This window comes from Protopterus annectens, chromosome 6.part1 (genome assembly GCF_019279795.1).
Source record: "Protopterus annectens isolate FY-2018-M chromosome 6.part1, PAN1.0, whole genome shotgun sequence".
In the NCBI taxonomy this organism is placed as follows: Eukaryota; Metazoa; Chordata; order Ceratodontiformes; family Protopteridae; genus Protopterus; species Protopterus annectens.
In genome coordinates, this window is record NC_056738.1 from 90,882,496 (window position 1) to 90,910,329 (window position 27,834).

Sequence of the window (27,834 nt, forward strand, 5' to 3'; positions counted from 1 at the left end):
TGCCAAAAACCCTACACCCTCTGATAGAGATTCCAGGGCCTTGGACAGATGGGGTAAGAAGGTATACACTTCTGCTACGTTGGCCATTAGGGCCTTAAACTGCCAGTTTCATATAAAGTATCAGCAACATATTATAGGTTCATAGGTTGGTACTAGGTTATCGGCCCTAGGGCCTATACAAGCCTAGCTTAACAATTCCCTGGCTATTTTGGGACTGCTTAAACAGAAAATGATGTTGAGTCCTGACTGTGCTGAAAATAAAGAATTACAGGATTTAATGCATTCTGCTGAACAAGTTGGTAAACATACTTTGCAGTGTGGTTTTGACTCTTTAGAAGCATCTTGCAGGGCTGCTGTCAATGGGTCTGTTCTTAGAAGGCATGCTTGGCTTAAGGAGCAAAATTTGCCAGATCATGCTAAAGCTAAATTACTGGATGCTTCCTTAAACCAAGACCGCCTGTTTGACAACAAAGCAGAAGTCCTCAAAAAGATGGAGGAAAAAGCTAAATCTATGCAAACTGTTAAAGATTTTCTGCAAGTACAGCCTACCAGATTTAGTAGGCATTGACCTTCTAAGAATTGGTCCTTTCCTGTCTCTTCAAGGCCTTCTCATTCCAAACCCAGGAACAGCAGACCACCTAGGCTACAGTCTCAAGGTACTCACAGGCCTAAGCAGTGGGGGCTCCCACTTCCAAAGCTGGAAGTAGTAAGACACCCCCCTATGGAAAACTGTGACAATGACTTAACCTTAAACCTTCCAAGCCCTGCTCAACTGCCTGCTCCCTTAGGGGGAAAGATCGCCTTGCATGCAAAAAACTGGGAACTTATTATCCAGGACAAATGGGTTTTAAATATAGTTTCCTAAGGATACAAATTCCACTTCCTTACCTTACCAACCTCAAACGGTTGGCCAGATCTACCCCCAAATCAGTGGGCAGAGGCTCAAAAGCAGGTTCTCTCTCTTCTAAGTATCAGGGCTATTCAACCTGTCCCAGCAGAAGAAAGGGGACAAGGTTTTTACTCAAGACTTTTCCTGGTACCCAGAAAAGACAGCTCCTGGCATCCTATCCTGCACCTCTCTGTGCTAAACACCTTTTTGGTAATCCCAAAATTCAAAATGCTAACACTTCATCAGCTGCTTCCTGTGCTAGGCAAAGATGCCTGGTTGGCAACCTTAGACTTAAAGGAAGCTTACCTGCACATTCCAATAAGGGAATCTTGCAGGAAATACCTACGCTTCAGAGCAGGCTGCATGCACTATCAGTTCTCTGCACTTCCCTTTGGCTTATCTACTGCGCACAGGGTATCCATATAGTGCCTAGCTCCAGTCATTGCATTTTGCAGGCAAAGAAATATTCAAATATACCCATTCCTGGGCGATTGTCTAATTCAGGCAGAAAGCCAGGACATGCTTCTAACTCATCTGGCATTTGTAAAGAAACTTCTAACCTCACTGGGGTACACCATAAACAAAAAGAAATCTCATCTAGTACCCTGTCAACAAATTGTATTCCTGGGAGCAAGCTTGAACACAACTTCCCAGATGGCTTACCTCAGGCCAGAGAAACAAGTTTATTTGACAGATTACTTCAAACTACTGGCCACAAAGACCCAGCTATCTGCAAGGAACATCCTGCAAGCCCTGGGGTTCATGGCCTCTTGCATTCTGCTAATTCCATATGCAAGACTGCATATGAGGAAACTACAATGGTATCTAAAAAGCCTATGGTGTCAACATTCTCAGGACCTGGAATCAGTGATTCCTATCATTCCTTGTATAAGGACAGATTCCTTTGGTGAGCAGAGGCCTGCTACCACAACAAGGGACTGCCATTCACTTTATCCCCTGCTTCCCAAACCCTAACAACAGACGCATCAGACTATGCATGGGGGGGGCACACTTGGCAGGGCAGGGCAGAGCATTCAGGGCAAATGGAACCAGAGTCAGAGGCACTTGCATATCAGTCAAAACGAAATGTTAGCTGTACAGAATTCCCTGACAGCCTTCAAGGACCACATTCTTCCTGGACAATTATTGGTAAAGACTGACAACACCACTGTTATGTGGTACATAAACAAGCAGGGGGGAACCCTCTCGTACCCTCTCTGCAGACTAGCAGTGGCTCTGTGGAACACAGCCTTGAGCTACCAAGTGCACCTACAAGCTCAATTCCTGCCAGGCAAGCTAAATACACTGGCAGACGACCTAAGCAGAAATCTCTTGGACCCACACGAGTGGAAACTGGAACCAAAGATATTCAACCTTTTGAGAAACAAATGGGGGAACCCGGAGATTGATTTGTTTGCCTCCCCTCAGAACTACCAATTTGACAAATTCTGCACAAGGACTTCCCACAGTCAAGCCTGGAAAGTGGATGCCCTGTCCTTCACCTGGGAAGGGAAAGCCTCTCAGTTTATGCCTTTCCCCCTCTGCCTCTCCTCTCGAACGTTCTACTAAAGATCAAACAGGACAAACCAAGGACAATACTGATTGCACCAGACTGGCCACGCCAGCACTGGGTACCCCCTGTTGCACAGTATGTCACTGCTGGAACCAGTATTGTTGGCACAAGATGATATAAAATCAATAGTTGGTGACAAACCTTATTTTAGTTATAGAAATATGCGAACTTTGAAAAGTATTCTTGGTTATAAAGATTTTAACTATATGAAACCTAGCTTGAGAATAACAACAAAGCAAGGCACATATGCCTGTCATAATTGCAGTAGTTGTAACGATATACTTAAAAATAGTGATTCTTCTAAACTAGACATGTTTAAACATCCTGTGTCAGGAAAAGAATATAAATTCTTTAGCTATGCTACTTGCACAACTAGTAATGTTGTTTATTTAGCAACATGCCAAATGTGCCCATCTTTCAGAAAGTTTAAAGAACATAACGGAGCATAAGTCTAATATTAGACATTCTAATGAGAATAATGCACTATTTAAACATATTGCATCTAGGGATAGTTCACATTGCTTTAAGTTTCAAGTTATAGATTGTGTTATAGCATCACCTAGGGGAGGTGACCTGTCCAATTTATTGGACTTAAGGGAATATGAATGGATAATTAGGTTGTCAGCGGATATACCCCCTGGTTTGAATGCTTCAGTGTCCTTAAAACCTATTTTAAATAGAATACAACAAACTAGATTAAACTAACTTTAATCTATGTATATTTGTTTATGTATTAAGTGGTTAGATAATGTGCTAATTTTTGATAATTTTAAGTTGTTTAAATGTTTTTATGTCTTTATATTTGTAATGGTCATGTGATGGTGGCTGTTTTAAAATACCTGTTATAAAACATTGAAAAAGGGTTTTTAACCTGAAAGCTTTGTTGTTGTTTCTATAAAGGTGTTTCTAAACTCAACTATACGTTCTCTTGGATTTGTGAACTGCTGGAACCATGGCACCTGCCTCAGACCCCTTCCCTGCTGTCCCAGCAGGAGGACCAGATTCTGCACCCCCAGCTTCAAACCCTGAACCTTGCAGCCTGGCTAATTTCCTGAGCTCTCCAATAGCATCCCTCAGTAAGCAGGTGTTTGATGTCATTCTGGAGGCAAGGAGGCCTAGCACCAGAAAATCCTATGCTGAAAAGTGGAAAAGATACTGTTCCTGGAGCCAGACTCAGGGATTGGGCACAACAGTGCCTAGCTTACTGCATATTCTTCAATACTTAACAAAGATGCTACACAAGGGCCTTTCCTTCTCATCAGTTAAAATTCATGCCTCAGCCATTTCAGCACATTATAATACTGAGCCATCCCTTTTCTCCCACCCCCTGCTGAAACAATTCCTCAGAGGGGCCAAACATTTAAGACCACCCAGGAGAGCCCCTACCCCAGCCTGGGACCTGAACTTTGCATTGGAAAAGCTCACTCTACCTCCTTTTGAGCCAGCTGCAACTGCAGAGTTAAAATTCCTTTCTTGGAAAAACAGCCTTCCTTCTAGCCATCACTTCAGCAAGAAGAGTGTCTGAATTAAAGGCCCTCATGGCAGTGGAGCCCTTCATCATCTTCCATGCAGACAGGGTGTCCCTCAGGACTAATCCTTCCTTTATGCCCAAGGTGGTATCCAGTGTGGCCCTTAATCAGTCCATTCATTTGCCAACCTTTTTTCCTAATCCACAGAACAAAGGCGAATAAATACTGCACTCTTTGGACATGCACAGACAACTTAGATTTTATTTGGACAGGACTAAGCCTCTCAGAAAAACTGAACAGCTGCTAGTTGCCTTTGCTGCAGGGGCAGAGGGGAAGGCCATTTCAAAGCAAACCATTTCTAAGTGGATAGGCCATTGCATTCATTTCTGCTACAAGCACCATGGAAAACCTAACCCACAGGGGATAAGATCACATTCCACCAGGGCTGCATCTACCTCTACAGCCTTTTTCAGAGGTGTCCCTACCAGGGACATCCTAGAAGCTGCTATCTGGAACTCTGTACATACTTTCACCAAGCATTACCACTTGCCCATTTTCTCTAAATCCAGAGCTGGTTTTGCCACTGCGGTCTTGCAAGGCTTAATAGCTGGTCGTAATGCTCTTTAACTTCCTCCTCCCTTCCTTAGCTTTGGAAATCTAGCCAAATGTAATGACTGCAACAGTGAAACACAAAGAACATAGTACAGTTGTGTACACTTACCATAAATGTAGATGTTCGAGTGTATTCACTGTTGCAGTCCTGGTTACCATCCCTCCAGCCCCCTGACTTTTCTTGGTTTTACCTTTCTTCTTGTTTAGTGTATTTCACCTTTCTGGTGTATTTGCTTTTTGTTGGAGGTTTAACCTTCTATATAATTGCTTCCCATTAAGGGGGCACCTGACATCTGGGGCAAGAAAAACTGATGTAATGGCATCGGCTGCATGCTTTATACCCCTGATGACCTGATGTCATGGAAGAAGAGACAGCATCCGATGCAGGGATCCAAGACGTTGATACTCAGATAACCCAAATGTAATGACTGCAATAGTGAATACACTCGAACATTTACATTTATGGTAAGTGTACACAACTGTACTTGTGTGCCCTAGCAGCTCAGATATTACCTGAAGAAGATGCATGAGTTTAGGAAGATTGACCAGTTGCTCTCACTTGATGTGGGAAGGTAGGGTGCATTATTACTATTTGTGCTTAGTTCATGGCACACACCTTCACTAAGCAGTGTTATCAAAGCCATTACTCATTGAGCTGTGCTTTCTTTGAGAACTCTGCTTTCCATCTTTCAGCCATTTGAACTCTTGGCTAAGGAGATCTTCCAGCTTCTTCCAATGTGGTGGCATTGTCAGTATTGATAAAGGATTGTTTAAGATTCAGCAGTAACAGAGGCCTATCAAGGAAGGGTACTCAGCATTATATGTACTGTGTAATAATCTTACTGTAAAAGTCGATCTAGTAAAGATTCTCCCCTGATAAGTTTGGAAATGTTACTCTGTTGTCCTGCTGCTGATGTAGCAGTCTTCATTCAGCAGCTGCTGTTGTGAGTTCCATGCGAGTCAGGCAACTGTATATTCTTATATCACATATTTAATTTTAGAAAGACACATGAATGCAAAAGTGATAAAATACATTTTATTGGACCAACAAAAACTTACAATTACTCAAGGTTTTGAGCTGGCAAGTGCCTTTCATTGGGAGTTAAATTACCAGTGTTAGGTGTAGTGCTTAAATATTCACTTAACCTTAGGAAGGAAAGTACATAATTATTTCCAACTGATAGAAAAGGCACTTGAAAAAGGCCAATTTGTGGAAAAAGGTACATCTCAGCTGTTTGTTATGACATTACACCTCTGAGACAAACACTGTTTTTGCATATTACATTAGAGTCGGTGTTCATTTAGCAGAGAAGGTAATAGCTCAGAGAGACTACTCTAAAATTTAATGAGAAAATAAATTATAATACAAGAGATGAGTAGGGCGATTAGTTAAATCCAGAGAAGGAAAACAAGAAGTTTGGTTACAGAGTTTCAGAACAGCTTTGCAGTTTTTTTTTGAGTTATCGGAGGGTGTTTACTTCTTCAAAGAGGGTGGATTGGCAGGTTCTAAGGACAAGAGCTGTTTTGTAGCAGGCACATTGTCATGGCATATGTTGGTTGGGTTCACCAATTTCTATTAATGTGAGAGTTTGCTGAAAAAAGCCAAATTCTGATTGGGGGAGAAATAATTCCCAGCCAATGACTTATTGAATGTGGACTTTTGAGTTGATTAGCTGATACAAGAGGAGTATATCTAAAACATATTTTGCTGCAGGGCATTTAACTCCATCAGCAGCATACCATGAGCAAAAGATAACTACTTTAAAAAATAAAATCAAATGCTGTTTTGTGTAAGCAGATTTAAATGTAGTGTTCATTAAACTGCATGTGATTAATAATTCTGTAGCTATTCTTTATATGCTAGATTATTAATATATTTTTCCCTACTAACTCTGTGCTTCTCCATACATTTCTGTAATTAATAAACTGTCTCACACAACAATCTGATGTATACAATCATGCATCAGTTTCACAAATGTCATTTTTCTTCACAGTGTCTTGAAGCTGACAGATTTGCAGAATGAGTCTGGTGACTGTCTAGTGACAGAAGACTTTATTATCCAAGCTAGGAGAGAACCCAAGGTAAAGCTGATTATTTTTGTTAGCTGTATTTTATATATGCTTGTATATGGGTTTGCGTATGTGTAATGTGTGTACCTTATTATTGTTGAACAGTTAAATATGTCGTAGTTCATGTGATCAAGACCAAAATAGTGAAGTGCGGTACATTGAAGATTCAGACACAAATGGTCAACATCTCAGGAAGAAACAAACAACTTAGCCCTAACCACAGAAAGACGTATACAATTACCTTAGTGAAGTGCATGAAAATACGATGTGTTGGTGCAGGTTGTTAGCATCATACCAGTAATGCTGTTATCAGTTGAGGTGTAGTTGTTACATAAAGGCATATGTCTCCACATATAGACAGTCAGACTATCCATTTAGAAGGTACTAATTTTATAACTTCAGAAAGGCAAAAAGTCCGTATGTAATATTGCCATCATGCAAAGCTATGTCCACTAAATTTCAATCAACAGAAAATCAATGACAGCTTGTGAGTTACAGTAGGAAAGCACAGGATCACAGTATTTTAATTACTTGATATACTCAGAGTTACTGTATCACCGTCTTATATAGTAAACAGTTGACTGTTTTGAAATACATTGTCATTGATCTTTTTGATCTAATACATTGAGATTATGTGTTACTGAAATTTGTCAGTGTTGCAAAAGCATATGTAAACAAAAAGTAGACATGCAATCTTTTTCATGCCCAAGTTTATGTACTAAAGAATATGAGTGCCTGTGTAATGTTGTGGAAGACATTATGGGTTGATTTTGTTTGACTTAAGGGGCTTTTCAAAATATTGAAAGCATTGTAATGCTTCCCTTGCTCCAAAAGAGCTCTGAAATGAAAACCCTGGCATTCTAACACACAACCAAAACATTCACCACTGCTGTCTCTTGTGCTGTGATTAAAGAATTAAGTCCAAAGCGTGAAACATCCTACACCACGTAACTTAAAGCTGATTCTACAAGGAGATAAAATTTAAATGTGACATGAATGATCTGACTGTATAATACAAATCCATACTTGCTGTGTAAAATAAAATGTTGTAACACTGCCCAAGTAGCAATGCAGAAGTAATAGGTTTTGTTTTGAAGCACAGCACGCACTTGTACTTAGAACTGTTTATTTATTGAGTGATTGATTAGCATTTGTTTACTGGGAAGGTCCAACTGTGCTGTGCCCTTTTTCAGCGGAGGCATGGAGAGAAAAGTTCCATTATACAGGCATTATGGAGATGATTTGCATTGTTTAGTCATTTACACTCAGTTTCATTCATGAGCAACAGTTCCATTACTCAGTCTTGATGTCAGTTACGTCATTTCAAATAGTTTTAATTAAAAATAACAGTTACATGGGTTGTATATGAATATTTTTTTAAATACAGGGAGGTACATGCAATATGTCATCAATATGCATAGTTTGTCAGGTTTTATATAAGAATATTTGTTACTATAAAGATTTGTTCAAACTGTAGCACATAGGAAGAGAAGTTAGAGTAGTCCAAAGAAAGGAAGGAGAAGTTACGGCACAAGGAAGATAAAGGAGACTAGATGTTAGAGGAGAGAGTATAGTTGTGATAATAGTACATGAAGTTTTGTGCAGCAGAGAGCTATGGCACTAATTCATTAGCTTTATTAGTACCACTTTAACCAGGGGTGGTTCAGTTGCAGAGCCCTTTATCTATTACATGTTGCTTCACAGGTTCATGGGTGTGTACTAGGCTAACAACAACTTGAGCCTTTTTAAGCCAAGCCATGCATCCCAAATCTCTGACAAGCTCTGGTACCCTTGGCAAGTGTAAGCAGGGGCTTGGGAGATGAAATATTTACAAATAGACGTCGGGGAGATAAACCATTTACAGGCTGCCTTAGTCCATTAGAGATATAGGTGCCAAACCAGGGATGAAGTTCCTCATTCGCATCCAGTTGTCCAAGTTGCAATTGAATTGGGTTATGGAAGAATTCTGCTTCACATGGATAGAGACCCTGTTCCAGTGAAGACTTAGTCTCTGGAATACATACCTGTCTCTCCTGCTGGCCCTATTTATATCACATGCAAGGTTTAAGTCTTTCTTTAAAATGGGATTCTAATGTTTGTTTTGCCAATGTACAAGAAGCCCATCAGAGTGGTCTGATGATCCCTTGTATGCCAGGTGTAGATCTTCCCTCAACAGCCTGTAGAAAGCAGAATACCGGGATAGGGCTTTGAGGCTATCTGCAGAGGACATTTACACCCTGTATTCTTTTAGTGTGGAACATCTGTAAATGTTCCAGTTGTTGGATGCTCATGGTTAGGTATATACCAAAGGGGGAACTGTACTTGATGATGTCCTTCTATTCTCATGTTGCAGTATTCATCACAGTTGGGAGGTTGCTGCCTGTAGCACCAGACATCCAGCCAGTATACCAAAGTCTTTGCAGCAGGGAGGGTACATGCGACGTCTTAGTTTAGAGCCATAAACCGACGTAGGCTATAAAAGCGATGTCTGCACGTACCCCCTTCAGAATTTTTCTGGCATAATGACCGTCGGACTCTTGTTCTCCAGTTTGGGAAGCAGATTGCTCATTTTTCCAGACAACCGCTACAGATAAGTACCCTGTTGGGTTTTCTTGTTATCTTTGCTTGTTTCTCAGACGTACATGTCCACTTGAAAGGAGAAGTGTGCTTGTGTTAGACAAATTCCTCACAAGGACACACATGATCTGTGCGTTTGTTGTTTAAGCGAGGCCCATGACCATACATCCTGTGCTATTTGTAAATCTTTTGTGCCTAAGACTCTCTGCAGCCGTCTGGCCACACTTTAATTATATTTAGAAAATCAAAGACTTTGACATCTTGTGTTAGGTATGGAGGGTGGGGTACGCACGTCTAATGAGCTACTTTGGAAGAAAGCCAAAAAACTTAGGTCCGATTCCCATGCTGTGCCTCAGGCGTCTAGTGAGACTCTTGAGGCAGATGAAAGTCCAGGATCTCTTCGGACCTCCATTTCTCAACCTATCCCGAGAACCACGGTGGAAGCTGGGTTGGTGGAAACAGTGAGTCCGTCCACTGAGGTTAGACCATCTACTGATGGTGGAGGGGAACCACGACTTGTGGAGTCAGAGGGACCTTACTCCTACACTCCTATCCTCCCAGATGTCAGTGTCTAAACATATACAGCCTTCCACTCCTCTGAAGAGGAAACAAAAGTTAAAACTTTCAGAACAACAACCTGTTCCTGGATTGGAAGTTTTCTCTCAGAACCTTTTCAGGGCATTCTAGGCCCTGCAGACTCAGTTACCACAACCTGCTACTCCTCCACTGCAGGCCTTAGAGGTATCAGAGGAAGAATATTCCTCCTCTGAGGAATCCTTGACTTACTGCTCACAAATTGATTCCCCTAAAGATTTTATCACTCCTGAGGAAGAGGATCCCATCACTCTTGAGTCTCTAAGAGAAGAATTTACCTTTGGAGATACAGTCCCTCTCATGAGAGGACATTTTAAATGGTAGGCCTCTGATGTTTCTGACACAAAGAAGAGGTACTTTGATTTATTGCAAATGGAACAGCCCTCCCCTTCTGCTGTACCTCCCTTACTTCCGGCCTTTCAAGATTCCTTTTTGGCTGCTTCACAGGCCCCTGATTCCCAACCCCCAGCTTCAAAACATCCAGACAGGTTCTACAAAGTACCTCAGGGCACTCAATTCTTGTATAAAAAAACCCTGCAGATCCAGCAGTTATAGCAGTTTCTGCTGATAAATCCACCAGACAGCTGCCTTCATATGCTCTTTACCCTACTGGCAAGGACAGCAAATTCATGGATAGGCTAGGCAAGAAGGTCTATACCTCCTCCACCCTTGCTATTAGAGCCCTTAATTACCAAACCCACATGGCTAGGTATGTCTTGGACACCCTCTCCAAAGTTTCAGCTCTCCTTTCTGATGTACCAGATTCACCAGCTAAGAGACTACTTAGCACCATCCTTTCCACAGCATCTCAGGTGACTAGGCATTCCATCAAGTGCAACTATGATGCTGTGGGAGCTTCCTCAAAATCTGCAGCTTCGGGCTCTGTTCTGAGGAGATACTCCTGGGTGAGATTGCAGCCCCTACCTATGGATGTGCAAACCAAACTGTTAGATGCACCTCTTGATAACAAGGCTCTCTTTGGACAGCTTCAGCAGAACTCCTCAAATCCCTTCAAGAAAAGGGAAAGGAATTACAAAATCTGAAGCATTTACTGGTGTCACCTATCCCCAGGTATCATAAGAATTATTCACAAAGGACTTCCTTTGTTAGAAGACAGTCTTCCCATTCCTCCTCAACTCAGGCAAAGGGACAAAGGCAAGCTAGGAAAAACTCCACACCCTCTTACATTACCTGACCAAGCCAGACCACCTCCACTGTGACTTAAAACCTCTACATCCCAACATGCCTCTCTCCCTTCGTCTAACCCTTTCCATACCCTCCTGGTGGAAAATCACATCAGAAAACTGCGTCCTCTCCATCATTCAAAGAGGTTATTTTATGACTTTGTGGACTTTTACCCCCGTCCAGGGGATTCCACAACCTCCATCAAACCAGATTCATCTATTTCCCACCATTCTGCAGCAATTACAGGGTTAGGGCATCATAGAAAGGGTACCTTCTCAACAAATAAACAAGGGTTTTTACTCAAGAATGTTTCTGGTACCAAGGAAAGATGGTCCTTGGAGACCAGTTCTGGACTTGTCTGTTCTCAACCTTTTCCTCAAGATACCCACATTCAAAATGCTCACTTTACATCTACTCTTACCCCTCATCCCAAACCAGGCCTTTATTGTAGCTCTGGATTTGAAGGATGCCTACCTACACATTCCTATACACCCAGACTACAGGAAATTCCTACGCTTTTCAGTAGGTTCCTTGCATTTTCAATTTTCTGCATTACCATTTGGGCTCTCCACAGCACCTCAAGTGTTTACAAAGTGCCTAGCCCCAGTGATTGCTCACTGCAGAACTCAGGTTATTCAGATATAACAACCAAACCACAGCCAGAGTGAAAGTTCAGTGGTAAACATACATAAAAAAGCCAAAACAAACCCCTGACACTAACGTAAAATGCTTTAATATTAGTCCAATGTTCAGAAAAACATCCGAAATACGCAAAGCTTTCAGGTATAAAGTACCCTTCCTCAGTGCTGATGATGTTAAGCTGAAATAACATACCTTCTAAACTGCAAAAGTTAATTACACAGCCAAAAAAACGCAGTACTAAAAATAATTTGCAATTTAAAGCCATATTGTGCATAATTTTGTGTGTTTTAACAATATGGCTTTAAATTGCACACGTTAGTGTCAGTGGTTTGTTTTGGCTTCTTTAGGTATTCAAATATACCTATACCTAGACGACCTGTTAGTTCTTCATCAGGACCGTCAAACCCTCCACCAACATCTGCAAAAGGTGACCACTACCCTAGCACAATTAAGATTCACTGTAAACAAGGGAAAAATCCCACCTCACCCCCACTCGAGACCTAATCTTCTTGGGGTGCAGGATCAGAGCAGACAGGATGAAGGCCTTTATTCCATATCAGAGGATAATGGACCTCACCTTCTACTTCAACAATCGTATCACTCTGCCTTACTTACCAGCCAGGGAATTCCATGATTCCCATGCTCCCTATGGCAAGACTTCATATGAGAAAGTTCCATTGGGTTTTGAAGACGCAATGGAGTCAACACTCTCACCCTCTGGATAACCCCCTCTCCCCCTCCTACCTTGCCTGAAGAAAGATCTACAATGGTGGATTGCCGCCATGAGTCTCAACCAGGGAACCCCCTTACAGGTACCTCCCCCCTTACAGCAGATCTTCCAAGACGCCTCAGACATAGGGTGGGGAGCAGTGCTACTGCACAACCACAAACAAAACACTGTGCATGGGAAATGGTCTACACTCAGACAAAGAGACCATATCAACATCAAAGAAATGAAGGCACTTCTTCTAGCCCTGCAGATCTTCAAAATAGCCCTACTCCCTGGCACACTGAAAGTAATCACAGAACACGACTGTCCTGTGGTACATAAACAAACAGGGGGGAGGGGGGCAAGATCTTACCCTCTTTGCAGTCCAGCCACACAAATCTGAACCTTAGCATTAGCATTTCATATTCACCTGCTAGCAATGTGCATTCCTTCAACAGAAAATGTTATGGCAGACACTCTCAGCAGAACTTCAGCACCCTCTCATGAATGGATGCTTCACAGAGAGGTGTTCCTGGATCTTATTCACAAGTGGGTTATTCCGCAAGCAGATCTGTTTGCCTCCTCCCAAAACAGACAGATGCCTCTGTTTTGCACAAGGGATCCACATCCTCAAGGTTGGAAAGTGGACACCTTCTCTTTTCCTTGGGTGGAGATGTATCTCTATGCCTTCTCCCCTTCACAGTAATTCAGAAGGTCATTCTGCAAATTCATAGAAACAAACCAAAAATCCTGTTGGTATCCCCCTTTTGGCCAAGACAGCATTGGTTTCTCCTTCTCCAACTTTTAGCCAGGAGCAGTCATCACAGGTTACCCCACGAATTAGACCTACTCACACAGGACAGGGGATCCCTAGTACACCCTCAGGTGACCAATCTCAAACTGACTGTATGGGTGATAAGGGATTTAATCCCCTTCAGACACCTATACTCAGAGGATGTACTCAATGTTCTGTAGGAGTCCAGAAAGCCTAGTACCAGGAGAAATTGTGTCAGAATGGAAGATATTTTCCAAGTGGTGTCAAAAGAAAAATCTGGGCCCTTTAACCATTCCTGTACCCATGGTCCTTTCTTACTTGTGTGAGCTCCTTCATTCAGGACGAACGTATTCTTCAGTTAAGGTCCATTTGTCTGCCATTTCTGCTTGTCTGCCTTTGGTCCCTCCTTTGGCATCAAAGTTGGAGGTCAAGCTGTTCCTGAAAGGGGTACTCCATATCAGACCCCCCCCCCACAAACCAATACCTCCACCTTGGGACTTAAATTTTGTACTTGAAAAACTTACCTTGCCACCTTTTGAGCCAGCACACTCAGCATCCCTGCAACTATATACCTTGAAAACAGTTTTGCTAGTGGCCTTCACATCCACCAGGAGGGTATCAGAAATACAAGCTCTGATGGCCATCCCTCCGTACCTTATCTTCCATAAGGATAGAGTCTCTCTAAGGGCTAACCCTTCCTTCAGGCTTAAAGTGGTTAATGAGCTCTCACTGAATCAGACCATTAATCTTCCTGTTTTCTACCCTCAACCTCAGAATTCCTCAGAAAGGCATCTTCATTCCTTAGACCTCCACAGACAACTTAGGTATTACTTAGACAAATCCAGACCTATTAGAAAGTCTGACCAGCTGTTCATTTCCTTCCACCAAAGGGCTTTAGGGAAGGCAGTCTCTAAACAGACCATTTCTTCTTGGATCTCTAAGACCATTTGTACATGCTACTCCAGTCATGGCAAAGTTTTACCTGGACATGTTAAAGCCCATTCCACTGGAGCAGCTGCCTCCTCGGCTGCCTTTTTCAAGGGGCTAGACTACGCCGCTATCTTAGAAGCTGCTACTTGGGCTCCAGTTCATACCTTTATCAAGCATTACAAACTAGATTTAGTCTCCAGAGCTAGAGCTGGGTTTTCCAGATCTATCTTACAAGGTCTCATTGACCAGGGGCCACATACCTCCACCCAGGCTCATACCTAAAAGTTTTGGTACTCTCCCTACTATGATGAATACTGCAACATGAGAATAGAAGGACATAGAACAGTTGTGTAAGAACTTACCATAACCTTAGATGTCCTTCTCTTCCATATTGCAGTACTCAGTCCCTCTCTCCTACCCCCTCTTTTGTTCCTCTCCTTACCTTCTTCACCTGTTAATTACCTGTGGGGACATAGTCCTTTATCCATCTGACCTCAGCAGCAGACACAGACCATCAAGTACCCTATGGTCTGGTCTTCATGTAAGTCTGAAGGGACTTCCTTTTATTTTTCCTTCCCACCTTCAGGGGTACTGCTGTATGCAGCAGTCCATTTTGAAAGGGGTACGTGCAGATGTCACTTGTATAGCCTACGTTGGTTTATGGCTTTGACCTAAAATGTTGCACATACCCCCCTGCTCCCAAGACTTTGGTATACTGGCCAGATGTCCGATGCTGCAGGCAGCAACCTCCCTACTGTGATGAATATTGCAACATGGAAGAGGACGGCATCTAAGGTTATGGAAAATTCTTACACAACTGTTCTATAGATCTGATAAATGCTGAATACAGTGGAACAATGACCTTCTTGGACCTAGATACCATAGCTTTATATATAAGTTGCACAACATAGAATGATTTACTCACTGCTGTAGACACTTCATGGTCAAAGGCTAGATTACTGTCGACATATGTCCCCAGCTCCCTGACTACTGGGTCAACTCCTAGGGTTATGTTGTTAGTATGATAGTTACCAGGGATGTCTGATATAATATTATGCATTTCTTGGCATTTAGTTTAAGTCCATGGCTCTAACACCAGTTATTTGTCTGTGTCAACCCTTCTTGGAGAACATTACTGTCGGCGGGAGAGTGTATTAATGCTCCTGATTTGCAGTCATCTGCAAATTTGGTCAGCCAGAGACCCTTGACATTAGCTTTGACTTCAGAGAAGTAGATGCCAAAAAGGCTTGGTCCTAAGACCAGTCCCTCAGGGACTCCACAAGTGATTGACATCTTTGTAGAGGTGGCTTCCCAGTTCTAACTTCTTGGGTCCTATCTGTGAGCCAGCTGGCTATCCATTGGATGTCAGTGGTTTTACCTAACCTCTTGAATTTGTCAGTAATGACCACGTGGGGTATTGTGTCACATACCTTGGCCAGGTCAAAGTAGCCAGCATGAACTGTTTTACCCTCTTCCATTGCTTTGGTGGAATTCTCAAAGAAGTCCACTAGGTTGAGTAGGCATGACCTGCCCTTGACAAAACGAAACTGGGTTGGGTCCAGTGTCTGGATGTTTATTGATCATTTCCATGGCTTTGCATATGAGGCTAGTGAGACTTATAGGTTTCTAGATGGCCCACCTTTGTGCAGTGGGTTGTTGGTTGTTGTCCTCCATTTGTAAAGAGCAAAGCGTGTTTGGAGGCTATGGTTAAATTGTGATTCCAGGGGATTTGATAGGTCATGAAATTATGTTGTCCTTTTCATTCATTCTTCAGTGATTGAGTATCGGATCTGACTCAGCTGCATACACTAGACACTCGGATCCACCTCACGATCTTTTCCCTGTACCCATAATGCCTCAGTCAGCAAGCTGTATCTCAGATCTCATTTGCTGCCATAAAGCTACAGACACGAATCCTACTCTGAGAATTCTTTTGAGTATTTTTCTACTTATTGTAAGTAGTTTTTTTTGCTTTTAATCTTTCAAGTTCACCCACCTCTCTCTCCTGATTGTTATTTTTGGGTATCTTGACCGATAGCCTTTTTCTCCCCCTGTTTTTTCCCGTCTCTTGTTCTACCTTTTGGTAACCTTTTCAGTACCATTGTTGGTACTTGTTTGTACCACTTACAAGTTTTTTTCTACCCTCTAGAGGTTATTGTCTTCTACCATTACTGGTAGTTAACTTTAAAAAAAAAAATCTTTCTTTCTTCTTCTTACTTTCCAGCTTCTGCCTTTGATTTCTATCTCAGCCTTTATTTTTTTCTTCAGAAATGACCAACAAGCTGACAGGCTTTAAAAAGTGCACTTCCTGTGGACATAAGATCCCTAACTCCGATACCCACAGGGAGTACATCTACTGTCTTGGAGTGTCACACCTTAACACTGATTGTTCCATTTGTGCCACTTTTAATTCCAGGACACTTAGTAATGAACCCACGCCTTCCACCCCCCCACACACACACACATACACACCAGCTCAATGCATGCGCACAGACGCATCGGACCTGGGCTGGGAGGCTACCATGAAGGGTCTTCAAGGTGCAGGAGAACTGGCACCCTACCCTCAAGAAGAAACATATCAAAGTGAGGGAGATGACAGCAGTCCTTTTGGCCCTGAAAGCCTTTCCCCCTATCCTACAACCAGGTCCCCTTCAAATTTTCACAGACAATACCACAATCATGTGGTACCTCAACAAACAAGGAGGGACCAAGTCCTATCTCCTATGCAGGCTAGCAATACAGATTTGGGACCTAGCCTCCAGAAACAACTTATACCTGCAGGCAACCTACATCCCATCCCAAGACAACCTACAGGCAGATGTTCTCAGCAGATCATCCTGTCCACATCACGAGTGGATGTTGAACAGGGAACTTTTTCTAGACATCATCCACCAGTGGGACACGCCTTAAGTAGATCTGTTTGCCTCCCCCTGGAACAGACAATTGAAAATATTCTGCACCAAGGACCACTCCCCACTAGCCTGGAGGGTGGATGCCTTCAGCATTTCATGGAAGGGGTGGTTTCTACATGCATTTCCCCCTTACGTCAACCAAAAATCTTGCTGGTTCCCCCCTACTACTATCTATCACCAAGGGCAATCACCACAAGTTACCCCACAAGGTGGATCTACTCGCACAGCAGATGGTAACACTCATTCATCCTCACCTTCAGATGTTATGCCTAACACTATGGATGATAAACTTTTAATTCCCTTCAGACACCACTCCTCTGAGGATGTGCTTTCAGTCCTGAGAGAAGCCAGGAAACCTATTACAAGGAGATCCTACATTTCAAAATGGGAAGGATCCTCCAAATGTGTCTCAAAAAGCATAGGGATCCCTTTCTAGTGGATGTTCCTCTAGTCCTAACTTGTGTGTGTGAACTTATCAAGGCTGGCCTTTCATACTCTTCAGTGAAAGTCCACCTATCTGCAATCTCTGCCTGCTTACCCCTAGCCCCCCCCTTTTCTATCCAGGCTAGATGTTAAATTATTCCTGAGAGGAGTCTTGCACATCAGCCCACCAAGAAAACCTGTCCCACCCCCTTGGGACGTAACACTGGCTCAATTTGAGGCAGCCAGCTCTGCAACACTCCAAATGTGCACATGGAAAACGGTCCTACAGGTGGCCCTTACCACTGCTAGAAGGCTGTCAGAGTTGCAAGTTCTCATGGCTTGCCCACCCTACACTATTTTCCACAAGGACAAGGTGATCCTGTGTACCAACCCTTCTTTCATGCCCAAGGTGGTCAACGAACTGTCTTTAAACCAGTCTATTCACCTGCTCACCTTCTTCCCCTCTCCCACTAATGACAGTGAGAGGATACTCCATTCCCTAGACATACACAGGCAACTGAGGTTTTACTTAGACAAAACTAAGTTCATCAGAAAATCCATCACCAGCTTTTTGTATCCTTTCACCCCAGAGCCCTGGGCAAGGCAGTCTCCAAACAAACCATTTCCTGCTGTATCAGAAAAACTATCCACTTCTGCTACTCCCACCATTGTATGGACCTACTGCAGGGAGTAAAAGCTCACTCTACCAGGGCCGTGGCATCCTCCAAAGCCTTATTCAAAGGCTTGGATACAGCCTCCATTTTGGATGTGGCCACGTGGTCCTCTATACATACCTTTACCAGACACTACAAATTGGACCACATCTCCAGAGCCAAAGCAGGGTTTGCTAGGACAATCCTACAGGGCTTTCTGGAATCAGCTACCTCTACCTCCACCCTTCCTTCTTCTTAAGCTGTGGCACTCTCCCACACTAAGAATACTGCAACATTGGAATAGAGGGACATAGAATAGTTGTTTAAAATCTTACCATAACCATAGATGTCCTTCTCTTCCATGTTGCAGTATTCCTTCCCCCACCTATCCCGCTTCATTCCTATTGACCTGTCTAGAGGGCACCTTGGAGCACCACCTAGACTACAGTCAGACTAACCAGAAAATGGCACTTCACACTTCTTGTGGACATCATTTGTCTCATACTAGTGGACCGTCCGACTGGGCAATTAAGTTCTGAGGTCTGTGCGTGTAGACATCACATTTAAGGTCCCTGGTTTCTGGCCCTGCTTGTGACATCCAACGCACCTACAGCAACCAGGCTTAAGCTTTTGTATAGGAGCCAACATTTGGGTCGCCTGAGGCTGAGAATCCCACCCTAAGAATACTGCAAAAAGGAAGAGAAGGACATCTATGGTTATGGTAAGATTTTACACAACTATTCTATCCCATGTGATGTAAACTTCATCATTTTCTATGATGCTTTGTTGCTCATGTTTCTTGTGTTTTTCAGCCACTTCAGTACCATAATGTTTGCACAATCCCCAGTGCAACAGTCTTGCCACATTATTATGTCTTTCAGTATACAGTCCTTCTGCCATTAATATGTCACACTTAGCAGCGAGGTGTGCGACTGTTTCCAATTTGGTTTTACAAAACCTACATTTGTCTGTTTCTCCCACATGCTGAATGGACTTTGTAAACCAGCATGTACATAGCCCACTATCTTGAGCTGCCAGTATTAACCTTTCATCTCTTGGTTTGAATTCATCTCTCCTTAACCATTCCTGCGTTTCTTCCTGATCAATATGAGATTCTTCCAGAAGTTTTCTATACTTGCAACTATATTTATTCATTTTCCACATTTCTTGCCTTCTCATCTGGTCCTTCACCTTATATTCTTTCTTTAGTTTTTTGGCACATTCAGTTGCTACCTGATTTTTTATCTACTTCTGGTTTGATTTCCATTCCTGCTTGTTGCCTATGTGCTTCTGCTAGATTAAGCAGAGAAGTCATCTTAGATTTATTCTCCTCATGTTTCAAAACTTTCACTACATTTGGGTCTTGTGAGGTCAGCAGATATGTGTGGAGTCCCACGATTGCAGATCTATACATGTAATCAATTTCAAGGAGGCCCATTCCTCCTTCAGAACGAAAAATATATAATCTTGGTATACAGTGATTTTTATAAGTCATTTGGTGAGCATGAAGCATCCTTCTTGTTTTTCTGTCTAATCTATCTAACATGTTTTGGGGCCAATCACTCGCTCCAAAACTGTAAGTTAGGACAGGAAGAGCAAACTGGTTTATGGCTTGGATTTTGTTCCTAGATGTCAGTGCTATTTTCGGATTAATTTAAGTCTTCTAATGTATTCCTTACTAAGTTTTATTCATATTTGTTCATGTTTTATTGTTGATCTTTCATCAGTTCACAAACATTTATACACTCCCTCTTGCTCAAGTTCTTTTATATCACATTCTTGTCCCAAACGTATGTTTTCCTGGTGCTGCAGTTTTCCTGCTTTAAAGGTTGCTTTTGCACATTTATCAAAACCGTATGACATTCTTATATCATCTTAAAAAGTTTTGACAACTTGGCAGTTGTGCTTTCAGTTCCTCATCTGATGAGCTATACAATTTTAAATCATCGACAAAGAGAAGATGAGAAGTCTTTACACTTTGTTGTTTTCTAGGAACCAAATTATAGCCATGACCTAAGCTGTTAAGTGGACAGCTTAATGGTTTAAGGGCAAGGTAGAATAGCAGCAGTGACAGAGAGTCACTCTGGAATATCCCCCTTTGAATTTTTATCCCTGGAATAATAATTTGTCCTTTATCATGGCTTAATTGCATAGTGGTCTGCCACTGTTTCATGGTCACTGTAATGCAGTTGATCAGTGTAGGGTGTATCTTATACATTTTAAGCACTCTTTTATCCATTAATGTGGGATATTATCAAATGCTTTTTGTAGTCAATCCATGTCATACTTAGATTCTTCCCTTTTTACAGTTCTCCACTATGACTTTATTTAACAACAAATGATCCTTTGTTCCGCATGACTTTCTTGCATTACCCTTTTGTTCTACTGCCATAATTGAGTTTTCTTCAAAAGGACTATAAACTCTGTCGGCATCAATTCCTGTGTATAGTTTATACGTTGTCGGAAGGCAAGGTATTGGTCTATAATTTTTAGGGTAGCTTGCAGGTTCACTCTTAAGTAGGAGCATTGTTTTTCCTGTTGTTAGCTAGGTTGGTGTATGTCTGGGGTGTACGTATAAATAGTTCTTACTCATGGTTAAATCTTCGTACAAAGATGTTAATACTTTTAGCCAAAAGATAGGTACTGCATCTGGGCCTGGGGTTTTCCGATTAGAGGCTTTTCTTAACTTTGTTTCAATCTCTCTGGCTGTTACTTCATCCCATTTCATATCATGTACCTTTAAACTTCTTATTCTTTCTTTTACTTCATTTATCCATTTAGCATCTTTTGTTATGTTCCTCAGGATCTTCATAGATACTTCTCCAAAATGTATCTCTTTCTTCTTTTTTTGGTGGTCTTTCAATTCCTTTTACCTTGTGTCCCAATTCTCTGTAAAACTTTTTTCGGTCATCGGTAAATTGTTTATTTTGTACTTTTCCTTTATATTTATCTGCGTATCTTCTAAGTTTTTCCACTTGTGCTGAGATTTTTAGTTTGTTATTTGTGATAGTGCATGATAGATCCTGGTCTGTTCTTATACTGCACATTGCTTTTACCACGTCTATCTTTCTTAGTATTTTTACTGATCTGTTCCCTCTTCTGTATTCTTCTAACAGTTGCACTTTTTGTCTTAACTGCTTTATAGTTTTCTCAGTTTGATATTTCCATGATGGTATTCGATTTCTCCCCTCCCTTTCCCTCACTCCCTTGTGTTCTTGTGTTAGAACTGTATCAGTTATTAATTTAGCTGCACAGTACTATATGCTGTTTACTTCTGTTATATTGCATGGATCTCTGTGGACAGTCCTAATTACTGTGTTTATTTGTTTTATCAAACTTCTGACTTTTTAGGTTTTATTGACCTTCTGCAATCTATTTCTTTCATTGATCTTAATATATCTGTCTCTATTAAATCAAGCAACTCTTCTCTTAGCTTATTTTCTTCTAAACTCATTGTTATTTTCCATTTCGTGTGGGCACTCTATAGAAAGTTCTATAGCATCTTCCTGTGGCACATTCTCTTCAGTTTCATCCTGTGCCATCCGTTGTTCTGTCATATGGGAACTCACTGGCCTAGTACTCAACATTGACTGCATCAGAGTTTCCACAGATTCCTGTTCCTTCCCTTGCTGTCCAGGTTTAGGTGAACATTTGTACTGGTTTCCTGTGGAAGGCTCCAAAATATGTTCATATGGCACCTGACCAATTGCTTCCTCTTCCACTGCTTCCCCATAACTTGGATATCTGTTGCTCTATCCTGTTGTGGTGCTTTCTGAATTAGATGTTCCACACTGTATACTTCACTTCGCAAGTACTCCATAACCTCAATTTCTGTTTCTTTAGCTTCTCCATTACTAATTTCCTTTTCTTCTTTTACTCTGTCTTCTTATGTATTTCTCTTAAAATATCTTTGGTGCTGCTCTTTTTGTATTGGTTAGTTTTTCTTTCTCCTTTGCATAAATATTACACCCTATTAAATCTCTTTTTCTTTCCCATGTCCATATTTCTCCTTCGGATGTCTCCTGATCTTCCTGCTTCTCCTTACTTTGTAGACTTGCTCCATCTTGCTGTGATGTAAGCTGTGTAAGATCTTCTACACCAAATCCTTCACTTCGCAGGTACTCCATAACTTCAGCTTCTATTTTTTAACTTGTGCTTTACTAATCTTCTTTTCTACATTCCCTCTTTATGATATTATGTTCTTTATTGTGACATTTTCACAATTTGTATATTGCCCCAGGATACCCATATCAACCAAGCTGGTGTTGGAGATAGTGGGAAAGTTCATATCTATGGGAGCAGGCCCTTTTTTATTGATTAGATGATTGCAGTGAGAATGTAGAGTATAAGTTGGAGGTGTTTGGTTTGCAACTCTGAGGTAGTGCTTGTCACTGCACAAACTAGTTGCCTTATGTACAACTAGGTATTGGTGAAGTTTCAAGAGTGCTTTTACAGGAAAAATGTCAGCTGAAGGTGCTTACGTCTATACAGGGCACTGCCACACTCTTGAAAGGAAACTACTATAGTAGACCCTGATGATTTATGGATGAAGTATTGAGGGAGATATTCTGAAGTTAAGTTAGACAGTAGCTAATCAAGCAGCATTCACTGAAAATAAAGAATTAGCTTTGTCAAAACTAATGGATAATAGGGATTCACCTAAATGGCTACTATCTGGCTACTTCTAGTGCTGGTCTCAAACAGCTTCATCCTGCTGGGATACAATGCCCCTTTGCATCTTCTGTAACCAAAAGCAAAACAGTAGTACAAATCCCAAGATGAGAAGCAGGCCACAGGCCTTTTGGTGATCAACAGTCCTGTCCCAGATGATGCACGAGTCTCTCTAGTTTTTTTGTGGCATTTTCCTGGCAGGTGCCTTGAGTACCAACCAGACCAATCAGGAAGGTCCCCACACAGACACTCACTGCCCAGTAAGAGACCATCAAGAATCAATGCCCTCTGCTAGTTCTGTCACCAAGAGCAAAACAGTAGCACAAATTCCAAGCTGGCACATATGAAACAGTTATCAGGTTTTGTGATGATCAGCAGTCTCCAGGAAGTAATGTCACTCTGCTCTTCTATCACCAGGAGGGAAACAGAAGCACTATTCCAAAGGTGACTATTGAGAGGCAGTACGTGGGCTTTCCAATGATTGCTGGTCTTGGACCCCAAATTGCAGATTTTAAAGGTAAGACAGAAAAATGGGTAATATCCTAACCGTTGCAGTATGCACTAAGCAGTTAGATATGAAAGGGGTAACTCAATCCGTAGCAGTCAAAGGGGAGAACCACTGATTTTAAAAGGGCAAGGCTGGTTACACTGGAGTGGGCACTTAGTATTCTGCCTCTATGAAATGCAGTGGGAGGGCCAATGAATTTAAGTAGCTGAAGGGGAAGTGACTTTACAAAATGATAATTTTTTTGCTTACTGACAATAGCCAATGAAAGTGGAGAGGAAAGGAATTATGTGGTCAACTTAACATAAGGCGGGCAACTAGAGACACTGAGTTTAAAAACATAACAGCAGCAAGGTGGGAGAGTAAGGAAAATGTAATTTCTGTGTGAATCAAAAGACTGCTCTGATTTCTTTCCTAGTTTAAATATGCAATAGAATACAGAATACAATTAAACACAGTTTAATGAAAATGCACAATATACAAAACCGAAAGAAGAAAACAATGAAGCAATGCAAATTACAAGAAAGCAATATAAATAAAAACAAACTAACCTTTCCCTCACAGCAGTCTACTGCAGAATCTAGGTGAGCTTTTCTAACAAAATTGGCATTAAAGTCTTTCAGGTCACATACTTTTCTTAAGTGTAGTGGGATTGTATTCTGCTGTTAGCAGTGCAATGTGAATACAAGAAGTATATTGCATTGTTGTTAGGTTTAATTATGGAGAGTAAGGTTTTGTTAGTGGAACATAGAGGTCTCTTAGAAGTGTAAAGTTAAATAATGGCATGAAGAGATGGGTATTTGTTCAGAGCTGTGCAGTAGTTTGCAGGCTGTAATTAATTGTGAGTGCAATCGAGAATTATTTAGTTCAAGCCAGTTTAATTGTTTCAGAGAGGGGTAGTGATGTGATCTGTATTGTTGGTTGTAAAATTGACTGCTTTATTGGAGCATTTGTCTAGTTTGGCTAATAAAAAGGAGTTGAGATTGGTTAAGATAGGAGAGGCGTATAACAAGGTGGGGAGTAGACGAGTAGCTATGTTTTGTCTAGCAGAGTCATTAAGGTAGTGTTTTACTGTATAGAGACAGCCTCTTTTTTGGTGTGTCTTCTTTATGGCTTGCTGAAGGTGGAGATCCAATTTCAGGTGGTCTTCTGCAATCAAACCTAGTAGCTTGGTGTGCGATACAAGTTCTATATTGGTATTGTTAGATGACAGTATGTTAACCATTGGATGTTATGTAGTCCAATCTCGCCTCACATTCTTACCCGTGGGTTTGGAGCCGAATGTCGGCTCCGACTCGGCCAAACTTTTTTTAGCTCGAAGTCTTTCTATTGGCTGGGCTAAGATGGTATCCCATGCTGCACTGTTCTCTTATCCCCAGATTTCATTTGCCACTCGTGTAGCTCGGACATGGTCTTGCTCTTGGCTGTGGTTAAGTGCCCTTTTTCTTCTTTATCAGAGAAACGTTTTGCAAAAAAAGCTATTTTAATAGCTATTGTGTGTGTTTTGTCTTGTCTTGTGGAAAAGTTGTGTTTTTGATTGTCTTTTCTGTGGTATCCCACTAGCTGTTTCCAATGGGCTAGGCCCGTTTTCAGTTAGAGGACCTAGTCTGTCCCCTTGCTTTCCTTGTGTCATAAAAGTTTACCGGGACTAAAAACCATTTAAATTAGAGGTATTAGTCCTGCCCACCTTGTGTTTGTGTCTAAGGATCGTTTAACTCTGAGATCTTGTGGTATTCTGTTTGTTGTTTGCTTATTCCCACCTTGTGACTGTTTGACCGTTGGTTCTTTTATTCAGTGGTTAATTGTTGGTGCTTAACTGTTGTTGGTTAACTATGTCCAAAGATACTAAGGAGCACAAGCCCTCGGGCTTCAAGAAATGCTTTAGGTGCAGTTATAAAATGTCCATTACCAATGGACACTCTGTGTGTATTGTCTGGGAGCGATCCATCTCCAGGAGTCGTGCAGCTTTTGTCATGCCTTTAGTCCGTGAGTTCTTCAGGAAAGGAAGAATAAATTGATTTTGAAGGGACTTCTGAAACCCTCCTTTGAGGAGGGTCTGGAGAGTGCTTCCAGCTCTAAGGCAAAATCCTCTAAATCAAAAAAGAGATCTCCAGCTCCATCAGTCTCCTCGGAGCCACCGGAGAAAATAGCAAAGTCTGCTTCGACATCCTCGGCTCCATTGTCCTTGGGGCCGCCGGAAGTGTCGGTTGTTATGGAACCTGCTTCGGCTCCAATCTTCTTGGAACCTGTTCGGAGCCAATCGCCTAGCATTAGGCCAGTATCCCCTCCTCGCAGGTCCCCTTCAGAGAGGAGGTGTCGATCTCCCTTCTCTATCCACCAAATCTTCCAGGACCTTATCAGATGTGGATGTCGATAGAGTGGTGTAGAGACTCCTTCAGTCACCGGTTTTGGCAAAATTGTTCTCTGCTCTGACCCAGTCGGCTCCGGAGCCGGTCCCTCAACCTGCTTCGATACTTCCTCCTCCAAGCACATCTCAGCTTTCGGAGCTGGAGTGCTCGGCTCCGTGTGACGTCCCTAGGTCAGTTCCAACAGCCCCTCCTGGCGTATTGGTGCCGACATCAGCTCTGACCCCGTCGGCGCCATCCACGGGGTTCAGGACTCAGGATTCTTCAGTCGGACCCAAGGGAGAGGCTTCGGGACACCTCTCTGCTCCTAGTCTCCCTCTCGGTGCTTCGGCATGGGGAAGTTTGACTCCTCTCATGGCTTTGGAGGCTGGTCGTTCTTCGGACTCGGGGGGACCAGCCTTCGAGGCCATGTGGAGCATGCTGGCCAGGTCGTCAGTGGCATCATGCGGGTCGGTCATTCTGTCCCCTACTACACCGGTGCAGGTCTCTGATCACCATCTATCTCTAGACAGCGGAGCCCCAAGGCCTCAGGGTACCCCCATGAGTGGTCCCTACATTTCTGAGGGCCCCTCAGAGTTTTTGCCTGAGGAGCCACCCAGAAAGAAGACATGCAAGAGGAAGCACATAGATTCCCAGGATGAGTCTCTCACATCAGACACCGACCTTGAGGAATCAGAGGGGTCCCCTAAGTCATCCTCTGAGGATGTTTCTTTCTCTGACATCCTAGAGATTTTGAAACAAAGAAGGTGACTGGCCATCCAAAGCCCCCTCCGAGGAGGAGTCTGTCTTCCTGATGGCCTTTGGTGCTCAGCCCTCCGCTTCCTGGGTATCTCCACCCTTCGATGAGTTTCTGGATTTGATTTGTCAAAGGGTATGGGAAACCCCTGACTCTGTGGAACCAGTCCCCAGGAGACCCAATAAATTTTTGTCTGCTCCTCCTGTTGAGGAATTTCTGTCCAAGGGAGTCCCTGTGGATGCCATGGTGGTGGCAGCTGCCACTCAGAAGGAATTAGCCGAGACGTCTTCCACCTTCCATCCCGCTAACAAGGAGTCTAGGACCATGGACCGGAACAGGAAGCGTACATTTTCTTCAGCAACCTTTACCTTACAGTCACTGAATTATTTATCACACTTTACATGGCTCCAGAGAGATCTCCTCAAGGAGCTTGGAGATACTCTCACGGATAGTTTCTGAGGCGGAGGCCCAGACGGTCAACGCTCAGATGTCTACCCTCAATTCCATTGCAAACTCCTCCATGAGGCTAATCTCGTATGCAGCCGAAGGAGCGAGTAGGGCAACAAGTTCAGGAGTTGCTCTTAGGAGGCAGGCCTGGATGCGCCTTTGTCATTTCGCGGAGGCCTTCAAGTCTTCATTCACTGATGCCCCTTTTGATGGTTCCTCTTTGTTCAGAACCAAAGTGAAAGACACACTCACCAGGTGCGAGCAGGAGGGAAAAACTCTGTCTGCTGTAGGAGTCCATTTTTCCCTTCCTTCTAGGCCTTATCCCAAGGCCCAGAGGGGTGGCAAAATGTGGTTCAAAAAATCACAAAGGTTTTTTCCCGGTGCACAAGGTGAGCCCCCCTCCAGAGGCGGGGGGGGTGGTTATTCAGGGAGATGCCACCCTAGGGGCAGAGGAGGCTCCCGCAACTCGGGAGACCGCAATTCCTTTCATGTTTCTCCCTACCACTGCTCCTGATGGGAGGCCCGATTGTGCGTTTCCGGAGCCAGTCGAGGATCGAATCTCATTATACCAGGAGGCCTGGCAAGACATCACCCAGGACCAATGGGTTCTACGAATAATTTCCGGAGGATATGTTATCCCCTTCTCGTCAAATCCCCTCCAATCAAGAAAATCCCGGATGTTCCACCCAGTCAAAGGGATTACGCAGCTTCAGAAGTTTCAAAGCTGCTAGAAAAAGGAGCCATCCAACATGTCCCCTCAGACCAGATCAGATTAGGGACTTACTCCAAATTCTTTTTGGTGCCGAAAAGGACAGGGGACCTGAGACCCATATTGGATTTCAGTCAATTGAACACCCATGTGCAAAAGTCCAAGTTCCGAATGGTCACATTGCAGTCTATTCTCCCATTGTTGGGAAAAGAAGTGTGGATGTGCTCCATCGACCTCAAGGATGCTTACTACCACATAAAGATGGACAGGGCATCCAGAAGTCACCTACGCTTCCGGCTGGGAGCCAGTCATTTTCAGTTTCGAGCCCTGCCCTTTGGTCTCACCGCAGCCTCCAGGGTGTTTACCAAATGCATGGCAGTGATGACT

At 42.7% G+C, this 27,834-nt stretch overlaps 1 protein-coding gene across 1 annotated transcript in view; it reads left to right on the top strand.

Moving 5' to 3' along the window:
- Nucleotides 1-27,834, top strand: part of DCAF17 (DDB1 and CUL4 associated factor 17) — a 1,410,723-nt gene that overhangs the window by 1,110,901 nt on the left and 271,988 nt on the right. Inside the window, exon 11 of the mRNA XM_044075525.1 lies at nucleotides 6,538-6,625. Coding sequence (XP_043931460.1) covers nucleotides 6,538-6,625 — 88 coding nt within the window. The remainder of the gene's footprint in view (nucleotides 1-6,537; nucleotides 6,626-27,834) is intronic.